At 39.6% G+C, this 20314-nt stretch overlaps 2 protein-coding genes across 4 annotated transcripts in view; one reads left to right on the top strand and one right to left on the bottom strand.

Moving 5' to 3' along the window:
- Window positions 1-10703, top strand: part of Nsmaf (neutral sphingomyelinase activation associated factor) — a 55930-nt gene extending 45227 nt beyond the window's left edge. The window contains exons 27-32 of one of the 2 annotated variants that reach the window (XM_029533226.1): window positions 602-685; window positions 6071-6091; window positions 8304-8454; window positions 8802-8904; window positions 9001-9110; window positions 10075-10703. In XM_029533226.1, the coding sequence (XP_029389086.1) occupies window positions 602-685; window positions 6071-6091; window positions 8304-8454; window positions 8802-8904; window positions 9001-9110; window positions 10075-10169 (564 nt within the window). In that variant the 3' untranslated portion in view covers window positions 10170-10703. The remainder of the gene's footprint in view (window positions 1-601; window positions 686-6070; window positions 6092-8303; window positions 8455-8801; window positions 8905-9000; window positions 9111-10074) is intronic. The other variant, XM_021222341.1, reaches the window with a different exon arrangement.
- Window positions 10704-10731: 28 nt separating this feature from the next.
- Window positions 10732-20314, bottom strand: part of Sdcbp (syndecan binding protein) — a 30874-nt gene continuing 21291 nt past the window's right edge. The window contains exons 6-9 of one of the 2 annotated variants that reach the window (XM_021222342.2): window positions 19392-19567; window positions 13830-14001; window positions 13179-13270; window positions 10732-12358 (exon numbers count right to left, since the gene is read on the bottom strand). In XM_021222342.2, the coding sequence (XP_021078001.1) occupies window positions 12304-12358; window positions 13179-13270; window positions 13830-14001; window positions 19392-19567 (495 nt within the window). In that variant the 3' untranslated portion in view covers window positions 10732-12303. The remainder of the gene's footprint in view (window positions 12359-13178; window positions 13271-13829; window positions 14002-19391; window positions 19568-20314) is intronic. The other variant, XM_021222343.2, reaches the window with a different exon arrangement.

Here is a 20314-nt window from a genome sequence, read left to right as displayed (position 1 = left end):
GAACAGAATCTTGTTTGATGGCTTGAACTACTAGTTGATCAGTTAATCCTATCAGTGCAAGTTAAGTTGAGATCAGTGTGTTTAGATATGGAGCAAGCATCCGTGTAACATTCACTATTTGTACGCCCCAGGATGCCACGGGCCTTTTCTTCAGACTCTTAGATGGTTCTCCCACGCAAGCCACTCCAGTGCTCCTTACCTTAGGTTTCTGGTTTGATTCTGTGTACAAGAAAACACAAACTATTATGCTCTATGCAGTTTGTCAGAATTCTTTCTCCAACCTTACAGATACGTTTCCTGTATGTAAGTTCAGTAACCTGGAGGTTGGGGCTACTTCCCTCTTGAAACATCATTAGACACCACCCCCTTCTGTGTCCACATTCCCTTGGTTTACACAGTGCTTCACCTGCACCGAGCAGCACATTCAGGGGATGGACATGAACAGAGGCAGGCGTGTGCTAGTGGGGAAGAGGCCCACGGGGCAAAGCTGGACCTCTCCCAGCATTCACTGGCAGGCAGGCTGGATGGGAGGGTTTTTCAAATGTGTTGAGAATTTTGTATTAAGGTTGAAAAACCCCTTCTGCAATGTGCTCTGTCCTAGGTGTGGTCCGGTGTTCCTGCAGAAATGCCAGGCACAAAAAGACACCAGTTTGACTTACTGGCTGAGCTTGAACACGATGTCAGCGTGAGTCCAGCAGCAGAGCTCTAGGTCCAGAGGGGTGGGGAGGAAGTACCTGGCTTTGTGTGTGGTTTCCCCCTTCGTTTCCTTTTTCATGTTAGGGATTATAGGCAAACTCTTTGGCAGACCTGCTGCGTGTTTGAGTCTGCTTTCCTTTCCCTCTCTAACTTGTTCCTTTGTACATTCCCCTGAGAATTAGCTTCTGTTCCCAATTAATTTTCAAAATGCCAGTTCTAAGGTGGGACGTAATATCTTCATGCTTTCTGACCTAGAAGGTGAAGGGACCATCTGTTCAGGAAACACCTATCCCAGAGCTGAGAACAGTGACAAGCTGTCTGGGGTGGCCAGCAGTGCAGACTTATAGCAGAGCCAAACTTGAAGCTTGTTCCTGGTTTGTTTGTTTTTTGCTGGTGGTGTTTGTTTGTTTGTTTGTTTTGAAGTCATTCTACTGTTCCCTGGGCTATAGTGTACAGTACTGCTTTTGTTTAGCAGGCATGAATTGATGCTAAGTTTTCAGTCTTGAAATATGAGATTAAAGATACTTAGTATTCAATTCAAGATGGTATTCAAATGGAGAGATCCTTCGTTCCAAAAGGCCTTCAAACAATCATGGATCAGCCCTGCTTCAAGCAGTTTGGCACCTCCGTATGACTTACTATTCAGAGTTAACTTTTTAAAATGTTTTTAATTGAAACAGAATATATATATGTGTGTGTGTGTGTGTGTGTGTGTGTTACAAACATATATGAATTCATCGTGCTGAATGTGTGGTGTTGGTGGTGTGTAGATGGTTTCAAGGCTGACTACTCTGCATTGAGCAACCATCCGAGGCTCATGAGACCCTGTATAATTTCCCTTTTCCACATTAGCATGTCCATTGCTAGTGCCACTGTTCCAACCTTGTTTGTGCACCCATTTCTCAGAGAGACAATTTTCACAGGCAACTTCCTGCTATCTTGGTTTTTATACTCTGTCTTGTCCTCCCTGATGTTCCTTGAGCCATAGATGCAGGAGCTGTGATATAAATGTATCCATTGTGGCTGGGTTCCTTACAATTTATTTTTTGTGATGGTCTCCATGTGCTGTAAAGAGAGGCTTCTTCAATGAGGGGTGGTAATTATACTTATCTTTGGGTATTAGGATAAGATTAGAATGTAGTAACAAGTTACTAACAAAGTGATAGTAGTGGATTCTTTTCTAAAGTCATGACCTCACTAGTCCCCTACTTTAGGACTGTCCCAGGAGTGCTTCCCCCCCTGTTAAGAAGGCCTTAAGTCTAATGAGATAGCTGTTGGCTGGCACTGATATGTGAGTGCCACTTACTGTGCTCACACGTATCTGACCATGCAGTAATTGTCTTGGTTCCCAGGCACTGCAGCTGGGTAGGACTATTCAATGGCTTCCCTCCCTTGGCAGCTTGTATAGTAATTTCTGGAACTGTGGAAGCCAGGCCACAGGAAAGAAGCTTTCAGATCAGATCCAGCTCAAGTCATCTGAGCTATGTGTCTTACCTACAGTGAGGAGGTGTGGAATCTTCAGGAATAAGAGTCCACTCTCAACCCCTGAGAGGCAACCAAGAGCTATTCAATAATCTGTATTGTTTGGACAGTCACCAGACTACTGTAACCATTCAAAAGGCAATTTCTCATGCCTGGTACTAGAGTATTTGTTAGTCTATGATTCTTGTGGGGAGCACCGTCAGTCCAAGTGGCTTATTGTGTATGTTCATGTGTATGTGTGTATGTACTCATATGCTTTCATATTGTGTATAATATTGTGTATAATTTTCTGTCAATATAAAGTAATATTATTCCTTTGTCAAGCCATCTTGGTATTTGCCCCTTGTCTCTTCTTCCATATTGACATACCTGAGCTGGAGCCACTTCTTCATATTCTATTTCGCATTCCACCTATACCTGCTGTCCCTCCCTTACACCTATGGTTCCTTTACATTCCCCTGGTTTCTGTGTTATAAACTCACATCTGAAGATTTCGAGCTAAGAAATGCAGGTGAGAAAGAACACGTGCCATCTGTCTTTCTGTGTCTTGGTTTCCTCACTCAATCTTTTCTAGGTCCATTGATTTACCTGCAGATTTCATCTTCCTTTCCAGCTGAATAGCATTCCATTATAATATAAGTATCACATAAGTACCATGTTTTCATTATCCCATTATCTGCTAAAGGACATTTAGGTTGTTCACATTTCCTAACTACTGTGAATAGGGCACTAACGGGCATGGCTGAGCAACTGTCTATGGCATAGTTGATATCTATCAACTATCTATGTGAGTCTCCTTTGGGCATATGCCAAAGAGCTTGGTCATTTAGTTGATGAATTTTCAGTTTCTTGAGGATGATTTTCAGAGTAGCTGTACCAGTTTGCATTCCCACCAACAGTGAATGCAGGTTCCTTTGTCAGTTGCTTTGTTGTCTCAGCCATTGAGACCGTGGTGAGATGAAATCTCAAAGTTGTTTTAAATTTTCATTTCCCTAATTGTTAAGGATGATGTGTACTTTTTGAAGTAATTTTAGCCATTTTTATTTCTTCTTTCTCTGTTTAGGTCCTTAGCCAATTAAGTCATTTGTTTCCTTGACTCTTTTTTTAGTTTCTTTTATATTTTGAATATTAATCCAAATATTAATCTAAATATTAATTTTCCCAGTTAACTGTTTCCTTAGCTGTATGGAAGCTTTTTAATTTTATGTAGTCCTGCTTTTCAGCTGCTGGCCTTAATCCCTTCGTTAATGGAGTCATGTTCAGAAATTCTGAAACCTGTATCTTAGGGTACTTACCTATGTTTTCTACAAGTTTTAGCATTTCAGATTTAAAATTGAGGTCTTTGATCCACTTGAATCTAATTTTTGTGCAACAGGATAGATATAGGTATAATTTCATGGGTAGACATCTAGTTTTGCCAGCAACACTTAAAGAAGATGCTGTCTCTCTGTAGGAAAACGTTTCTTGCCTTTTGTCAAATAATCAGATGACAGTACTTAAGAATACTAATATATTTACATTTGTGCCTTCTCCTTTATTCCTTTGGTCTACATGTCTGTTTTTGTGCCAGTACCAAGTTTTATTACAAGTCTGGAATAATAATCTCTCCTTGATTCTGCTTTTTGTTCAGGATTGTTTTAGCTATCTGGGGTCTTTTTTGGTTCCTCTTGAACTTTAGTTTTTTTGGTTTTTTGTTTTCTGTTTTCATTCTTTTTTTTTTCTTTGAAGAATGTTGTGGATATTTTGATTGGGATTGAATTGAATCTATAAATTGCTTTGGCAAGATGGTCCTTTTCATAAATTGATCATGAACATGGGATATCTTTACATTTTCTAATGTCTTTCTCAAATTTTCTTCAGTGATTTAAAGTTTTCATTGTAGAGGTCTTTTACCTCCTTGGTTAGGATCATTCAAAGATATTTTATTATGTTTTATTATGTTTGATGCCACTGTAAGTGCACATACCCATGATTCATTCTCTCTCTCTCTCTCTCTCTCTCTCTCTCTCTCTCTCTCTCTCTCTCTGTGTGTGTGTGTGTGTGTGTTGATGTGTAGAAAGGTACTGATTTTTGTAACTTGATAGTGCACCCTGCCACTTTGCTGAAATTGTTGTTTCTCCAAGTTTTATGGTAGAATATTTGAGATCTCTTATGTACAATACCAAACCATGGGCAAATTTAACATCCTTTCCTGATTGTTTCCTTTACATTTTCTTCTCTTCTCTTATTGCTTCAGCTAGTGCTTCTAGCACTATAATAAAAAGGACTGAGGTATTATGTTGAGGTGTGTTCCTGCCAGTTCCCATCAGCCCTGCTCTGCTAGGACTTGTATCCTGAGAGCATGGTGGATTTTGACAAAGGATTTTTCTGTGGCCATTGAGAGTATGTGCTTTTTGTCTTTACGTCCATTTGTATGACGTATTCTGTTTATTTACTTAAGTGTGTTGAACTAGCTACATTTCCAGGATCCAACCCTGACTTGATCTCTTGGATATGTGCTTGTATTCAGTTTACCAGTGTGCCATTGAGGGTTCTCTATGTTTAAAAGGGATATTGGCATGTAGTTTGGTTTTGTTGTGTCTTTATGTGATTTGGTAGGACAGTAATATTGGTCTCACAGAGAAGAGTTTAGGAGAGATCCTTTATTTTTACGAAGAAGAGAGGATTGGTTGCGGATTTTTGAAAATCTGGTAGTTCTGCTGTGAATCCACTGAGCCTGGACATTTTTAGTCAGAATGATGGCTTTTTTGTTTTGTTTTGTTTTTTGAGTTTTTTTGTTTGTTTGTTAGTTTTCGAGACAGGGTTTCTCTGTGTAGCCTTGGCTGTCCTGGAACTCACTCTGTAGACCAGGCTGGCCTCGAACTCAGAAATCCGCCTGCCTCTGCCTCCAGAGTGCTGGGATTAAAGGTGTGCGCTACCATGCCCGGCTAGAATGATGGCTTTTTATTACCATTTCAATCTACTCCTGTTTCTATGTTTAGGTTGTTGCTCTCCTCTTGGTTTAACTTTGATAGTTGAGTCAAGAAATTCATCCTTTTTTTTTTTTTTTTTTAAGATTTTCCCACTTAATGGAGAATGGGATTTTAAATTATTAACTTATAATGTTCTGTATTTTGATTGTCTATTGTAATTTTTCCTTCATATTCTTGATTCTCTTAATATGGGTCATCTCTTTTGGTTAATTGGGCCAAGGGTCTGTCAATTTTCTCAAAGAACCAGCTCTTAGACTCATTGATTCTTTGTACTATTTTGTTTCTATGTCATTAATTTCTGTCTTGATTTTAATTATTTCTTACAAGCCCCTTGGTCTCCTCAATTCTTGAATAGCATTATTATTTATCTATGATTTCTGATTTTTTTCGCTTTTGTTTTTCAAGACAGAGTTTTTCAGTGTAGCTTGGCTGTCCTAGAAGTAAAGCAGACTCACAGAGATATCCCTCCCCCCATCCCCAGAGTGCTGGGATCGAAGGTGTGCACCACCACTGCCCAGCTGTCTTCTGACTGTTTCATGTAGACACTTACATATAAACTCCCCACGTGGGCCTGCTTTCAGTGCGTCCCTCAGGCTATGTTTTCATTCTCACTTATTCTCAAGAATAGTTTTTTTTTTTTTAATTTTTTGACCCATACATCATGGAATAATGAGTTGTTAAATCTCTATGAGTTTGTGCACTTATTAGAGTTTTGTTTGCTGTTTTGTTTTATTACATAATGGTTGCAAAGGATACATTGGATTAGTTCAAAGGTTTGCTCCTTTGTGCTGCTGAGAGAATGTATATTAATTAGTATTTTTGGTAGAACATTCTATAGATATGTTAGGACCATGTGAGGTAAGATAACATCCTGAACTTTCTCTGTTTTTTTGTTTGTTTGTTTTCTCTTGTTTGTCCAGATGACTTATCTACTGGAGAAGGTGGGTTGTTAAAATTATACTACGATTGTGACTGTGTTGATCTGTCTTTAATTACAGTAGTATGTTTGTAACTAAATTGCGCACATCAGAGTTTGGTGTATACATGTCTAATATTGTGATATTTTCTGACTAATTAATGTCTTGATTAAAATGAAGTGCCCTTCATAGTCTCTTTGATTAGTTTCTATTTGAAATCTATTCTTATGTTAGAATGGCAAGCCTGTTTTCTTCTTTATCCTACTTGGAATACTTTTTCCATTCTTTCCATGTGTGGTACCTATCTTTAAAGCTCAGGTTTTCTGTAGACAACATATAATGGATTTTGTTTTTTAATCCACTAATATTTAAAGTTATTATTGAAAGGTATGTGTAGACTGGAGTCAGTTTGATTTTGTTTTTCTGGTTTGTGTTTAGTTGCTTGGTTTTTGTACATTAGGCTTCATTTCTTCTCTTTCTAGAGAGACTTGGCTGTGCGTTGTCCCTCCTCGCCTCCAGTCAGTTTTGCTTCTAGCATTGTTTGGTGGTTTGGTTTTGGTTTTGTTCTTTAACTAGGACATTTTTTTTTCAGGATGTTTAGACCATGGAAAGATTTTCTTTCTCCTGCAATTATGGCAGACACTTTTGCTAGATGACGTAAAAAGTTGGCAGTTGGTCTTTTCGAATGTGGACTGCATTGTTCCAAGTTCTTCAAGCTTTCAGAGTTTCCACTGCAAAATTAGGAATTGTTCTGATTTGTTTTCCTTTGCATGTGACTTGTTTTTTCTCTTGCAGTTTTCTCTGTTCAGGACATTTAGTGTTTTCATTGTGATGCACTGTGAGGTGTTTCTCTTTGGGTCCTGCCTAGCTGAGGCTCTGTGTGCTTCCTGTGCCCACACTTTCCTGTACGGGCATGTCCTTCCCTAGTCTTAGGAAGTTTCCTTCATCTGCTCTGTGCTACTCTCTTGGCATTCTTTGTTCATTATGCCTAGAATTTGAAGATTTGGTCTTTTGATGATGTCCCATATTTCCTGTAAAATCCTTTCATATATATTAAACAGTTTCATTTTTCTTTGCTTATTTAATATAGATCTTCTATCTTCAAGTCCTGATATTCTGTCTTCTGCTTGGAAGATTTTTCCCTTGAATTTTCTCATTGGGTTATTTTTTCAATTCATCTTGGCTTGTGTTTCCATCTCTTTATTAAATTCAGTTTTGAAATGTTAAATTATCTTTATTGAATTTCTTGGATAGCTCTCAGGTGTTTGTTATGCTCATGTTAGACTTAAGTGTTTGTCTTCATTAAATTCCTAAATGAATTATTAGATAAAAATTTGATTGTTCTTTTAAAATGTACCCTAAGGTTCATCTAGGGAGTTCTGAGTAGAGAACACTTCTATAGGACTAGTGAGTGAGAAGACATGGTGCTGTGGTCTTTCGTGCTTTATTTTTGTGATTTGACCTGGGCATGTGGACTTCTTGGGTGTGTCTGGTGTGTTAGTCTGGCCTTCCTTAGACTGTGCCAATGCCGGAGATGTATCACCTGAGCTAGTTCAAGTAAAGTTGGAGGAGCTGTTTAATTGGACCAAGAAAAGAATGCTTTCGAACCACAGCTCTAGACGTAGGCCAGGAAAAGGGGACTCACAGATGCTTCCAAGTTATCGCTTCAAGTCTACAGTTAGGGTGGTGAATTTGCAGTCAGCAGGTTGGAGGGAAGACGTTAACTTTTTAAAGATTGTGTGTGTGTGTGTGTGTGTGAGAGAGAGAGAGAGAGAGAGAGAGAGAGAGAGAGAGAGAGTGAGTGTGTGTTAGTTCCTGGAGGACAATAGGGCATTAGATTTGCTGGGGATTGGAGCTACAGGCGTTGTGAACCACTTGATTTGGGTCTCAGAACCTCTCTCTTACTAGAGCAGTACATATTATTAACCACTGAGCCATCTCTGCATTCCCACAGACTTAATTCTTTTTTAGACTATTTTAGGCCATTTGAGAACAGCATTAAAACTCCCTGAATTATTTCATATACTTGAATTTTTTCTAGCATTCTTAGAACTTTATTTCATTTTAAAACAAATAGCCATTTGATAAAATGCTACTAAAATGTAATTCAATCACATTAGCTGTACCAGCACATTGCATAGTAGTTTAATTTTTATCATTGTGGGTGGACAGTTTAATGAGCCTGGGATACATAGTTAATGAGTAATCTGACTCATTTATCACTATTTCTTCTTAGGTCAATACTATCAATTTAAATGCTGTAAGCACACTGTTAGTTTCTGGCACCAAAGAAGGCATGGTGAATATTTGGGACCTCACTACAGCCACTTTATTACACCAGATTTCATGCCATTCAGGGACAGTATGCGATGCTGCTTTTAGCCCAGGTAGGTATTATCCTTTTCAAAACAAATGACAGATCATTTGAACTCTGAAATTAGAAGTTCAGTAGAACAACATTCCTTACTGATGAAGAGAGGTTCTGCCTATAGGCTGGTTCATGGATACATGTATTTTGGCACTGGTAATTTATAAATTGGATACTGCTTTTAATTCTTCACCTGGAGGAATCAGCATGGATGATGGAAATGAACGCATTATCAAAGGGTCATCTCATTATAAGCAACTGAAAACAAACCATTTCAATACAAGAAGCTCAAGGCAAATGAAACGGGGAGTAGATTCAGAAATGAAGCCACTTTCTGAAGCAGCTCCATGTGTGTCTTTCTGGCAGATAGTCGCCACATCCTCAGCACAGGAGTAGATGGCTGTCTCAATGTGATCGATGTGCAGACGGGCATGCGCATCTCCTCCATGACCTCAGAGGAGCCGCAGAGGTATAGCTGCCAAGTAGTGACGATAACGTTTACAATAGATTTGGGTCACACTCTTTCTTTTTTTTGATGGACTGTCTCCTGATCATGCTTTTGCAGGTGCTTTGTCTGGGATGGAAATTCTGTCTTATCTGGAAGTCGGTCTGGTGAGCTGCTTGTTTGGGACCTCCTTGGAGCAAAAGTCAGTGAGCGGATTCAGGGCCACAATGGTGAGTAGAGTCCAGCTATCTGCATCTGCTGATGAGCCCCTTTGACACAGGCCCTCATTTCTAACAGGGAGGACTCTCTTAGGCAGACACCACCCCATGTGTTCTCTGCATTAACATTTCCCTTGCACAATATGATTGGCCAGTGGTTATGTCCTTTGGTTTCTTTAAGGTTAATATTTGTTTTGGCCTCTGAAAGAACTCTTTACTTTCACATAGAAAACTGAAAACCACAGCAAAGCTGAGTAACTGATTTTTTAAAATAATGCAGTCACCAAGACAATGCAAAAATAAAGTACCATGGAAACTAAGGTCTCCTACCTACTAGTGTCAGGCTGCAACCCTACATCCCAGGCTTGGGTGGCAGTGTGGCAGCGAGTCCCATATGGGTCTTACTGAAAGCACTGTGTGCCCAGAGTACACAGCATGCACAGCATCATGGAAAGCTCGCCTGCTGGCTTTGCCTTCTCTTGCACACTGCATGCTCTCCTGGTCCTCCAGAGGACTGTTTTAACTGTGAGACCTAACTGCCTACCTTAACTCTCTCCCTCTTATACAGTTTTCATATACTCTATTTTCTTCTTAAACCTGTATCTTAAAATTATGTAGCTGTGTTCTCCCCCTCAGTAGGTTTCTTAACAGCTACAATTTTTATGTGAACCTTTCAGTGGAAAAGACATAAACTCACATGGCTGGCTACAGGCTGCCCAATTCCCTTTCCATAAATTTCTCCATGTATTTTACTGATCGCCAAGGAGTGTGTCTCCATCAATCATTTTGTTTTTAGATTCATAATGAGATGGCTCCCTCCTTCTAAGTTCTTCATAGAAGCAAGTGTTTTTAAACTTTACATAGTTTATAATAGGAACACAAGGTATGCTGGTCACTTCCTGTGTCAGGCTCATACGTCAGCATGGCAGGCACCATGTCTGCATTTGGAGGAATTGCTAACAGAAATGTCTTGCAGGTGCTGTGACGTGCATATGGATGAACGAACAATGCAGCAGTATCATCACAGGAGGGGAAGACAGACAGATTATGTTCTGGAAATTGCAGTATTAAGTGCCTTTTCCTCTCCATCAAGTTCAATTCTACTTAATGGATTTTTAAACCAGACTTTAAACTGGTGAATGTGCAATGATAGTACTTAGAAGTTTTACCACATGAAGAATTTGTGGTTTCAACTTCCTAAATCATGACGACTTCATTCAGAGCCATCTGTTGTCATTCATTAAGCAGATAAAACATGGCAGTGTTAGGGGAAAGGACAGAGGACCATCACACATGACAACAGTTTGAGACTACTGGGTGTTCAGGACAATACTCAGTTGGACTGAGGAACATCGGACCGCACTGGCCAGCTCAGTCCCCAAGAGGTGTAGGAGCCTCTGATCCAAGCTGCCCAGGTTCTGATGGTAACACGGTTCTTTGATGTGCTTTCATGGACTGGTTCCTTTCTGTAGTGCTGTGTGCCCAGATTCTTATAACAGTAAGTCTGTTACTGTGTATAGCAATGGTTTATATTTCATTATGCTACTAAATGTTCATCTTTTCTACATTAAAAATATTTTTCTGTAATGAAAGCACTTTTCCCCTTGTCTTATTTAAGAATCACAAGTATTAATCCTTCTACAAAACCGTACTTTATGACACAAATACAATTTCATTATTTTGTACCTACATTCAGAACCAAGTCCAGAAAGCAAGGTGGATAATCAAACTGGGAATTATAAATTTCCAACAAGGCAGCCTATATAGAAACTGTAATGATTTTCTTTTACATTCAGTCTCTGAACAGCAACTACAAAGTTACAAATTTTCTGAAGCATGTTATAGAGAAAAGTAAACATTCTTGAACCAGACTAAAGTAGTAGAATCTTGAGTTAAAGTGTCACTTATACTTGTGGATGGTCTCGGGTTTCACTAGAGACACAGCAGACTTTCCAGGTTCCTTCACTGATGTCAAGTGCGCATGGTGAAGGTGGCCACAGGCTGGCCAAGAAGGACGCCCAGCAAGTGTATTTCCAGGCAGTCTTAGCTAAAGCTGTTCGCCTCACAGTAAGGATTGATGCAATCACAGACAGACTAAAATTTAACGTTTTTATACATTTAATAAGATAATATCACATAATAGGATAGGCACAAACTAAGAAAGAAAAAAAAATCAGGATAAAATGTCATTGCCATTTTTGTTTATAGGACGGAGTCAGAAAATGGAACAAATTAAGATGACTAGGGAAACATTCTCAAACCACCCCAGCCTAGCTAAAGTTACATAATGTTAGGACTCAAATGGCAAATTAGATATTACCCACTTAATCTATAAGTGAAAAAGAGACTTCAAAATTTATTCTATTTAGTATAACAACTTTTACATGAAATATATAGCAATTTGTTTCTCAGAAAGCAATACGGCAACTCTTAGGCGTTTCCTTTATGCAGTGACTAGAAAATCTTGATACAAGTAGGCAGCTCTGCTTTACCAGTGAGCTGCTCAGGTCTAGCACAGAACAGCTTAATAGAGAGCTAACATCTCAGGTTTCAGAAGGCAGCAATAATTCTATTTTGGCTTTTATTCTAAATGCTTACTGTAGTTAAGGCGACAATTGAAGCATATTAAGTGAAGGTAGTTAAGATTTAGTGACAATCATTACAGTCTCTTGCAACCTACACACAACTGTGTAATGCTTTTGTGGAATGAAAACAGTGTTGATTAATTGGAATTTTACACACGCACACTGAGAAAACTTAAAAAAATAACTATCAAAGGCAATCATTCTAAGTGTACTACGCTGGCGTACTAAAGTCCAAGTATGCCACAGAACTGAAGCGCATGACTAGCACTGTGCTCTGTTCTGGGAGAAAGCTGACCAGGTCTCAGACACGGCTAAGCCTACACCAGTCATCCTAATCACGATGGCTTATATAAAAACATCAGGTTCCCAGTAAGGGACCCAGTCTAGGGAAGTCAGTAAATCTTTTGAGAGTTTCACATCTGTAAAACCAGGCTAAGGCTACACCCATCTTAAAATCTGAAGCCGGTATCAGATAGAGTGGGTTCCTAGCTATGAGAGAAGATAGAAAGGTCTCCATGCAGCATATTCTCTCTGGCTCCGGGAAAGCTTCATGTGCGAAATAGACAAGTTGCCGAAGAAGAAAACTGGAAACATTCAGCTGTGTTTGGTTGTACAAGGGTTTAAACTTCAGGAATGGCGTGATCCATCAGGCTTTTCATAATGCTGGGAGCCATCCTACAAGAGAACAATTCATCATATAACTCAGGGCTTAGTTTCAAGAAGGCCATGTTAATCTAAGACAACCCCAATCCCAGTTTAGCACCTGTAGTCACCGATGAATCTGAGGAAGAAGGAAAGGTCTTTAAATGAGTTCAGATCTAAGGAACTGATAACCAAGTTGTCAGAAACTGTCCAGAGAGAATAGATATTTACATCAGGGACAGACATGTTAGAGAGGGTGTGAGTCCTTTACATTAAGACTGGCTTTTTCATTGAGACAGCAAGGCTGTGACGAGTCAGAAGGAAGGAGGGGATAAGGAGGGAGGGGATACCACTATTTAAAAAGAACTAAACTGTAAAATAATCAACTTTTTTTTTCCTGTTCCAAGGTAGCTAGCTGCACTCTACCCAAAACCCAAAACTATACACAAAAATTCCATTACAAAGGTTATGTTTACGTCTATTCCAAATCTCACTTTCATGTGCTATATCAGGGCTCTGGAAGAAGTGTTTCCAAGAGAGCATGGTAACAGCTATGAAGGAACGTAGGAGCTGAAACGCTCTGGATTGAATCGTCCTTGCTGGCCTTTATCAGCTCTCATGGACTCTACACTCCTCAGTTCCCAAAGATAGATAGCAAGTACCATGCACCTCTCTTACTTCCTGAAATATGGGAAAGAATAGCAACAGCCACTCTTAATACCTCACAGGCAAGCAATCCATCACGAACCACCATGACTAGATTTCTAATATGCAGAAGACCTGCAAGCTCAAAGCAGTGTTTACATTTATGTCAGGTGCTGGTGATCATAAAGTTGAAGAGCTATCCACTTACCGTTTAATAATGTGTTCGAAGATAAAAGCAGGCATGATTGTGATGGTAACCACAGTCCCGGCTGTTGACAGTATATCTGCAATCTGTGCATCCTGACCAAACATAATAGAATTACTTCTCACTAAGGCTTTATTGAATAAACAAACTGTTACTGTAAGGTAAGTAACGCACTATATGTTGATGTTGTCTTGCTGATCTCTCTGGAGTCCCAGTCCCTTGTATGTCTCAATTTTAATTTTAATCTAACAGATATAATTTTCTTAAGCTAGTAACAAAGTTGGAGGTACTAACCAAAAGTACTTACTTGGGAATGGCTTGCCCCATAGACAGTTCTAGAATTCTGTATTCTAGAATTTATGGACTAAAGTTTTAATCAAAATGTGTTCAAAACAAAGTATTACGATATACCAAGACTTATTCCTTTTCTAAATTTCTGGACTGAAAAAACTGGACATGCATCCACTCATAATGTCTAAATATTTCCCTGCCCATATCTCCACAGAATTCTAGCTCAAGGGATGCGGGGGGGGGGGGGGGGGGGGGGGGGGGGGTAAACAAAAACCGCCTGCCCCCAAAAAGTTTTTTTTAAAAAAAAAAAAAAAAAAAAAAAAAAAAAAAGATACCAAAACCAGGGTCATGTGAGTCCCTTACCTTCAAGCCAATGACGTTCTGTCCGTTGATCTCACAGATGTGGTGATCAGTGAGAAGGCCGTTTCTGGCAGCAGAACTATCTTTCACTATGGATGTGATTTTTCCACTTTTAAAGATAAAGCCAACATGCCCGCTGCTGTCCTTATGCATAGTAACTGTCCGTTCAAAGGGCCTGAAGCACAAGGGTTTGGTTAGACTGAAACTTCAATTTCATATTTCAATAGACATGACATACAAACTCTGCCACATGGAATATTTTGATACAGAAAATGTTAAGTGTTTTCTAACAATTTATTATAGCTACACTGATCCATATTACTTTAGAAGGTGTACAGACACTAATCACTATTCTAAAAATGCAAAGACAAACCCTTTCTCCCAAATCAATATATCCTTGAGCCAGTAACCAGAAAAACCTTTATTCTGAACTCTCTCCCAGAGGAGTAATATAACCACAAAACTCAAATTCACACCCATTTTGAAATTAAAACAATCCAAAACAAATGAAATAAACTAAAATGCTCTATGTGCCTATTCTTAGGCTTTTTCTATTTTGCCATGCAGGATAATAACCCAAAATTCCCCTAGAACCCATGTTAGAGAATATGAGTTGGTTATCCTGCAGACCTTATCATACCATCTTTAAAACAATTGATTCACACTTCTATCAATACCTGCTTATAAGCAGGCAGCTAGTCAAGCCAGGATTTAAACCCCAAATTCCCGTGGAGACTACATTAGACAGAATTTGAGTCTCCTGTAAGACTTACTAGAGCAATATATCTTTATACCATCTTTACAGCAATTAATTCAAACTTTCACTAATATCTGCCTATAGGAAGCAGGTAGTTGTTACTTGAGCGCTCTGCCTAGAGCAGCCGTCCATTATACTATCTGCTGGGCTCTCTACCTGGATCCCAGACTGCTATTAATTAATACCTGTTTATAGCAGGCGATTATCACTGCCCTCTCTACTTGGAGTCAGTGACTAATTTTCCCTATCCTAGTTCCAAACTGCGGATGACATTCCCTACCTGATTTGGACAAAATCTGTATATAAATCTATCCTAAAAGCAAATAATCCCAATATTATAAATTCACAGTTAAATCATTATCTGCCCCAAGATGTAGGCAGCTTCCATTCTCCAGCTCTCTGACTCAGAGCAGCCATCTTGTCTCTTCCCACAGCAGGGGACTCAGCCCCTTTCTCTGTTTCAAGGTTCCCTCCCGCAGCACTTGAGTCCTCGTGACTTGTTCTAGCTCCACCCTTCTCTCACTTAGAAAATAAAACTCTGACTCTCAAGCTAATAATCTTAAATTTTTAGTGGATTCTTGCCCAACATATTGGTTTGCCACTTGTTGCAGGCAATAATAAAAAATGGCACCAGCCTGCGCTATCGCTGGCTACTCTCAGGCCCGGCCACCCCACTGCCTCCATGGCTAGCCCCAAGCAGAGACCACTCATCTCAAGGTTCTCTTGATGCAGATTTTACTCACATGCCCAGCCATCCACCCCCTGTGGTCAGCGGTCCCAAATCCCAGTAACCCAGTAAAAATCAAAATTCTAGAGGCTTATAATGTATAAGTCAGATTTATATCAGTAAATTCTCACCCCACAAAATGCCCACACAATGAACACAGAGCCAGTTGATATTTATATAAATTGCCCACAAAGATAAGACAAACTGTCCTGTAATTATCCACCCCTTATAAGATATTCATAGCTCCCTGTGCCTATTTAAATCCACGCGGAATCTGGATTGTCTTTCTCTTCCTCCACCTTCCTTCCTTCCTTCCTTTCCTTCCTTCCTTCTCTCTTCTCTTCCTGTCCCTGTCTCAGAAACTCTTATCTCTGCCTCCCTTCTTGTCCAATCACAGGCTTCTTCTTGTATTACTATGAAATTAATTGGGGGAAGCTCCTGCTACACATGTAGTCACCTTTTCCAGTCCCATGATTTGACTGACTCACTACCGAGCTCCCCTCGGTATGAGAAAAGAGCACAGTGTTCTGTGGAGTCATCCCCACTTTTCCTCTCCGTCCAGCATACCTCGCAGTGACAGGGAGACGGCTCTGCACTAAACCACTGAGTCCCTTCAGCACTTCTGGGAGCCAGCTGATCTTAGGACATTTAAATCTTAAAACCTCACTGTATTTTTCATATCCAATTTTGAAATTTGTAATGAATTTTCATTTGTTTCATTTATTTACTGTGTGTGCATATGTATAGAGTGCAAGTTGCAGGGGTAAGCTCTCTCCAGGGACACAAGCCAGGTTGCTGGGATTACAGGCAAAACTTTGCTCTAATTTGAAAGACCCACCAGAGAAGCAGTCAGAAGGGGGTTCCTCAAGCCTGACTGGACAGAAAGGCACAAGCTTGTTAAAAAGGCCTCGAGTGTCTGCCTCAGAAGCTGTCATGCCACTTAACACTTGCTGACTTCTGAAACCCTGCCATGGTGTTACTGTAAGATTTTAAGGCCACCTGTTTTGTTTACAATATGAAATTCTATAGCTGTGCCTTCCTATTGGCCCAACTCTTTTGTAAAAAAAAAAAAATTATAAAAAATAATTCATTCAAAATAATTTTTTAAATTATTTAAGAATATATCTAGTCAAAGATGTGAAAGACCTATCTGTACAGTGACAGACTCTCCCAATGCAAAAGCCACTGAAAAAGGAAATCACAGAAGATAGTTCATGATGGAAAGTCCATGCAACTAGACTGGCAGAATTATTATAAAAATACCTATACTACGTACAACAAAATTAGTTTATAGATTCACTGTAATACCTATCAACATTCTAATATTGAATTTTACAGGTTTAGAAAAACCAAACCCAGAATTCCTTTGGAACCTTAAAAGAGCACACATAGCTAAAGCGATGCTAAGGAGGAACAGCACTGCTGGCCTTCATGCTGCAGCCGAGCACCCACTGCTGCCGTTCTGAAGAAAGCCTGGAGCGGCCATAAAGACAGGATCACTGCAGCAGCAGACAGCCGGACAGACGGCAATGCTGTGGTCACGGATTTTTGGCAATGAAGGCAAATCATATAACAAGGGGGAAAAAAATCAATTCAAGAAATAACACTGGCAAGACTGAGTTTCTACTGTGGATGAATGAAATTAGATGAATTTGGTACAAAAATAAAATAAAAATGGACCAGAATTCTAAAACCTAAATGGCTCCAAGTTGTAGAGGCAACCACAGGGATGCCCGTCAAGCCACTGGGGTCAACAACAACTCTCTGAGTAGAGCAGCAACAGTAAAGGAATGAACCCCAAGAATCAGCAGACGGGGCCACGCGGAAATGAAGTATTTCTGTACGCCAGAGAAACCAACCAGCAAGGCAAAAGGCCACAGCATGGACAGCCTTTACCACACTTCAGACAAGCAGCTAACATGCACATTTATAAATAATTGCAGAAATTAAATACTAAGGAAATAAAACTACCAATCGACTGGTGGCCAGATGATCTAATAATTTTTTTTTTCAAAATAAAATATCCAGTAACCATTTTAAAAAGGGCAGCTGGGAGGGCTGGCACATGCCTTGAATCTACCTTTTAATCCCTGCCCTTGGGAGGCAGAGGCAGAAGGATCTCTAAGTTCAGGAACAGCAGGGTCTACAGAGTGAGTTCCAGAACACCAGGCCCACACAGAGAAACTGTCTAAACCCCTCAGACCACAAAATGAGGGTCAATAATACTAGCCATCAAGAAAATGCAAATTAAAACTACTTTGAAATACTACCCCACCCACACACACTCGTCAAAATGGCTATTATCAAAAAACAAGGGTAAAAATGAATAAAGCCACTGTGGAGGTTTCTCAAAAGAACAACATGTGATGCCTTTTTACTTGCAACGTTACTGTTTTTTAAATAAATGACACATGTGAGTGCAGGTGCCTATGAAATAAGAAAGAGATAGTGGGGCCCTGGAGCTAAAATTACAGGCAGATCTGACCCACGATACTTGGGTATGGGAACCAAACTTGGGACATCTGGAAGAAAAGTGTGTACTCTTAACGAAAGACATCTTGGCAGACCTGGGTCGACTTTTACGAAATTCTGCTTTACACATTAAAAAAGAAGTATATACTTTTCCATGTTTGATTATATTTAGGAATTTAATAAACAGTTTTTTATCAATGTCATTTTTAGTTCAAGAAACTCCCCCTCTCTCCAGGTTTACTCTAACAGTGTGATACTGGTCTTAACACTCGTGGGAGCTTGGAAGGGAAGAGGCACATAACTTTTGTGCAAGTATCCAAGTTAAAAGGAGACCACCTACCATGCAGAATGAGTCATTCTCTTTTACTTAATTGCACAACCACCTAATCAAAACTGATTCCTTAGGAACTCTGACATTCAGTCCTCATGACAGGGGGCCCTGGCACTGGATGTTTAAGCAGTATGCTGCAGAGTTGAGCCCACAGCTGTCTTACTACATCACTTACTTCTCTAGCATATACAACCTTTCCAGAGAGATAGACAGGAAAACCCTTGCTTAGAGGACAGATCCCCACAAAGAGTGGTAAAATGTATATCCAAAACTAGAAGTCTATGAAAAGAATCTAACTACATAGAAAAACACATAAATGCAAGACTGTAATAAATCAATATTTTCCTTAAAAAACGAAAAGTAGATGCACCCAACCAATGGACAGAAGAAGCTGACTCCTGTTGCTGAATTAGGGAAGGCTGAAAGACGCTGAGAAGGGTGATCCTGTAGGAGGACCAGCAGTCTCAATTAATCTGGACCCCCAAGATTTTTCAAATAGTGGACCACCAAACAGACAGCATATACCAACACACATACAGTAGAGGGCTTTCAAGTCTATGTTCATTCAGAGATGATACACCTAACCCTCAAGAGACTGGAGGCCCCAGGGAGTTCAGAGGTCAGATGGGGTGGAGGGTGAGGGCATCCAAGTGGAGACAGGGTGTAGTGGGTAGGAGGTATGGGATGTGGAACAGTTGGAGGGTAGGAGGGGAGGAGGATGGAATATGGAGTATAAAAAATGAATTACAGATAAAATTAAATTAAAAAAAAAAAGAATATTTGAAAAATCAAAAAATACAATTAAAAATATAAGATACAAAAAAGTAATATTATGTGGACTCAAATGGTTATAATTATAAATAAATATTGCATATTTCATAAATTATTATTTTCTATAGGTCTATAATAAACAATTAGTAAGTTATAAAATGAAACTTTTAACTCATGTAACAGTATGATAAATATAAGCATATGGTGACTGCCAGTGAAAAAAGATGCCATGAATTTGAAGGAGAATGTGGATGGGCACACACTCAGACTTTTACCAGGAAAGGGAAGTTTCAAAATGGTGTAACTATATTAAAATATCAAAACTAAACAATAAAAAAGTAAACAAATAGGAAAATCTATATCATGTTGTAATAAAGGAAAATTTATTTATTTCCAGCACCAAAAAAAAAAAAAATAAAAAAATAAAAAAATTGAAAAGTAGAAACCATATTTACAGAACCCTGAAAGACCGGGAAACTCAAGTGTCACTGGTGGGTAGCAGCTCACCTGTCACGGATGGTCATGGTAATCTTCTCTCCAAACGCCTGCTTGAGCACCTTGTGTGCCTTATCAGAGCTCCAGCCCGCACAGTTCTCACCGTTGATCTGGAGCACCTGGTCCCCAAATCTCAGCCCAACCAAGGAGGCTGGGGAATTAGCCTGGACTAGTTGGACAAATACACCCTAGAAAACAAGAAAATAATTTATCATTTATCAGGGCTATGGGTAACTCCGGTTCCTGGGGATTTGGCATCATTTTCTGACCTCTAAGGATACCAGGCATGCATGTGCTACACACATATATACGCAGGCCAACACTCAACAGAAACAAATAAATTATAAAAACAATTAAGAGATACTTTGGGGTAACAACTCCATAATTTTTTTAGCTCAAAGACAACTTTATTCACCTCTTAACCAATGAAAGTGGGGTTAAGTAAACAAACAAAAAAAGTACCTCTAACAATAAACTCACAGGATATTCATTTATGTAAATTCAATCAGATTTTGAACCAAGCACAAATAGAGAAGAGGAAGGCTAGGGAAGCCTTTCCTACAGTCTGTGGTGGACCAGACAGGCGGCACCCCACCGACTTCTGCCAAGCAGGTAAACTAGAATGGTGCTAACGGACTCCATGCATCTCTGCTGAAATAGACTGCACTCAAGCGTCAGTGAGGTCAGGACTTTACAACGAGGTGTCTTCAACAGGTATAAAGGGCCACACACAATCAGGCCCTCAGCTTGTTGAGTGGAAAGGTAGCGTTGGCTTTTCCTGCCATCGTCAGCCTCATTCAGTTAAATAATGTGATAGACTTATTTTCTATGTGGAAAGCTGGAATCACTGAGCAAAGGAACATTTATTAGAATCCAGTAAGATGGCCGGGGAGAGAGCGGACTGGAGAGGAGGGACCCGCATCTGGACCCGATCG

Source organism: Mus pahari, chromosome 22 (assembly GCF_900095145.1).
Source record: "Mus pahari chromosome 22, PAHARI_EIJ_v1.1, whole genome shotgun sequence".
In the NCBI taxonomy this organism is placed as follows: Eukaryota; Metazoa; Chordata; class Mammalia; order Rodentia; family Muridae; genus Mus; species Mus pahari.
The sequence above is the reverse complement of the archived record's forward strand: the minus strand, read 5'-3'. Positions and strand labels throughout refer to the sequence as shown.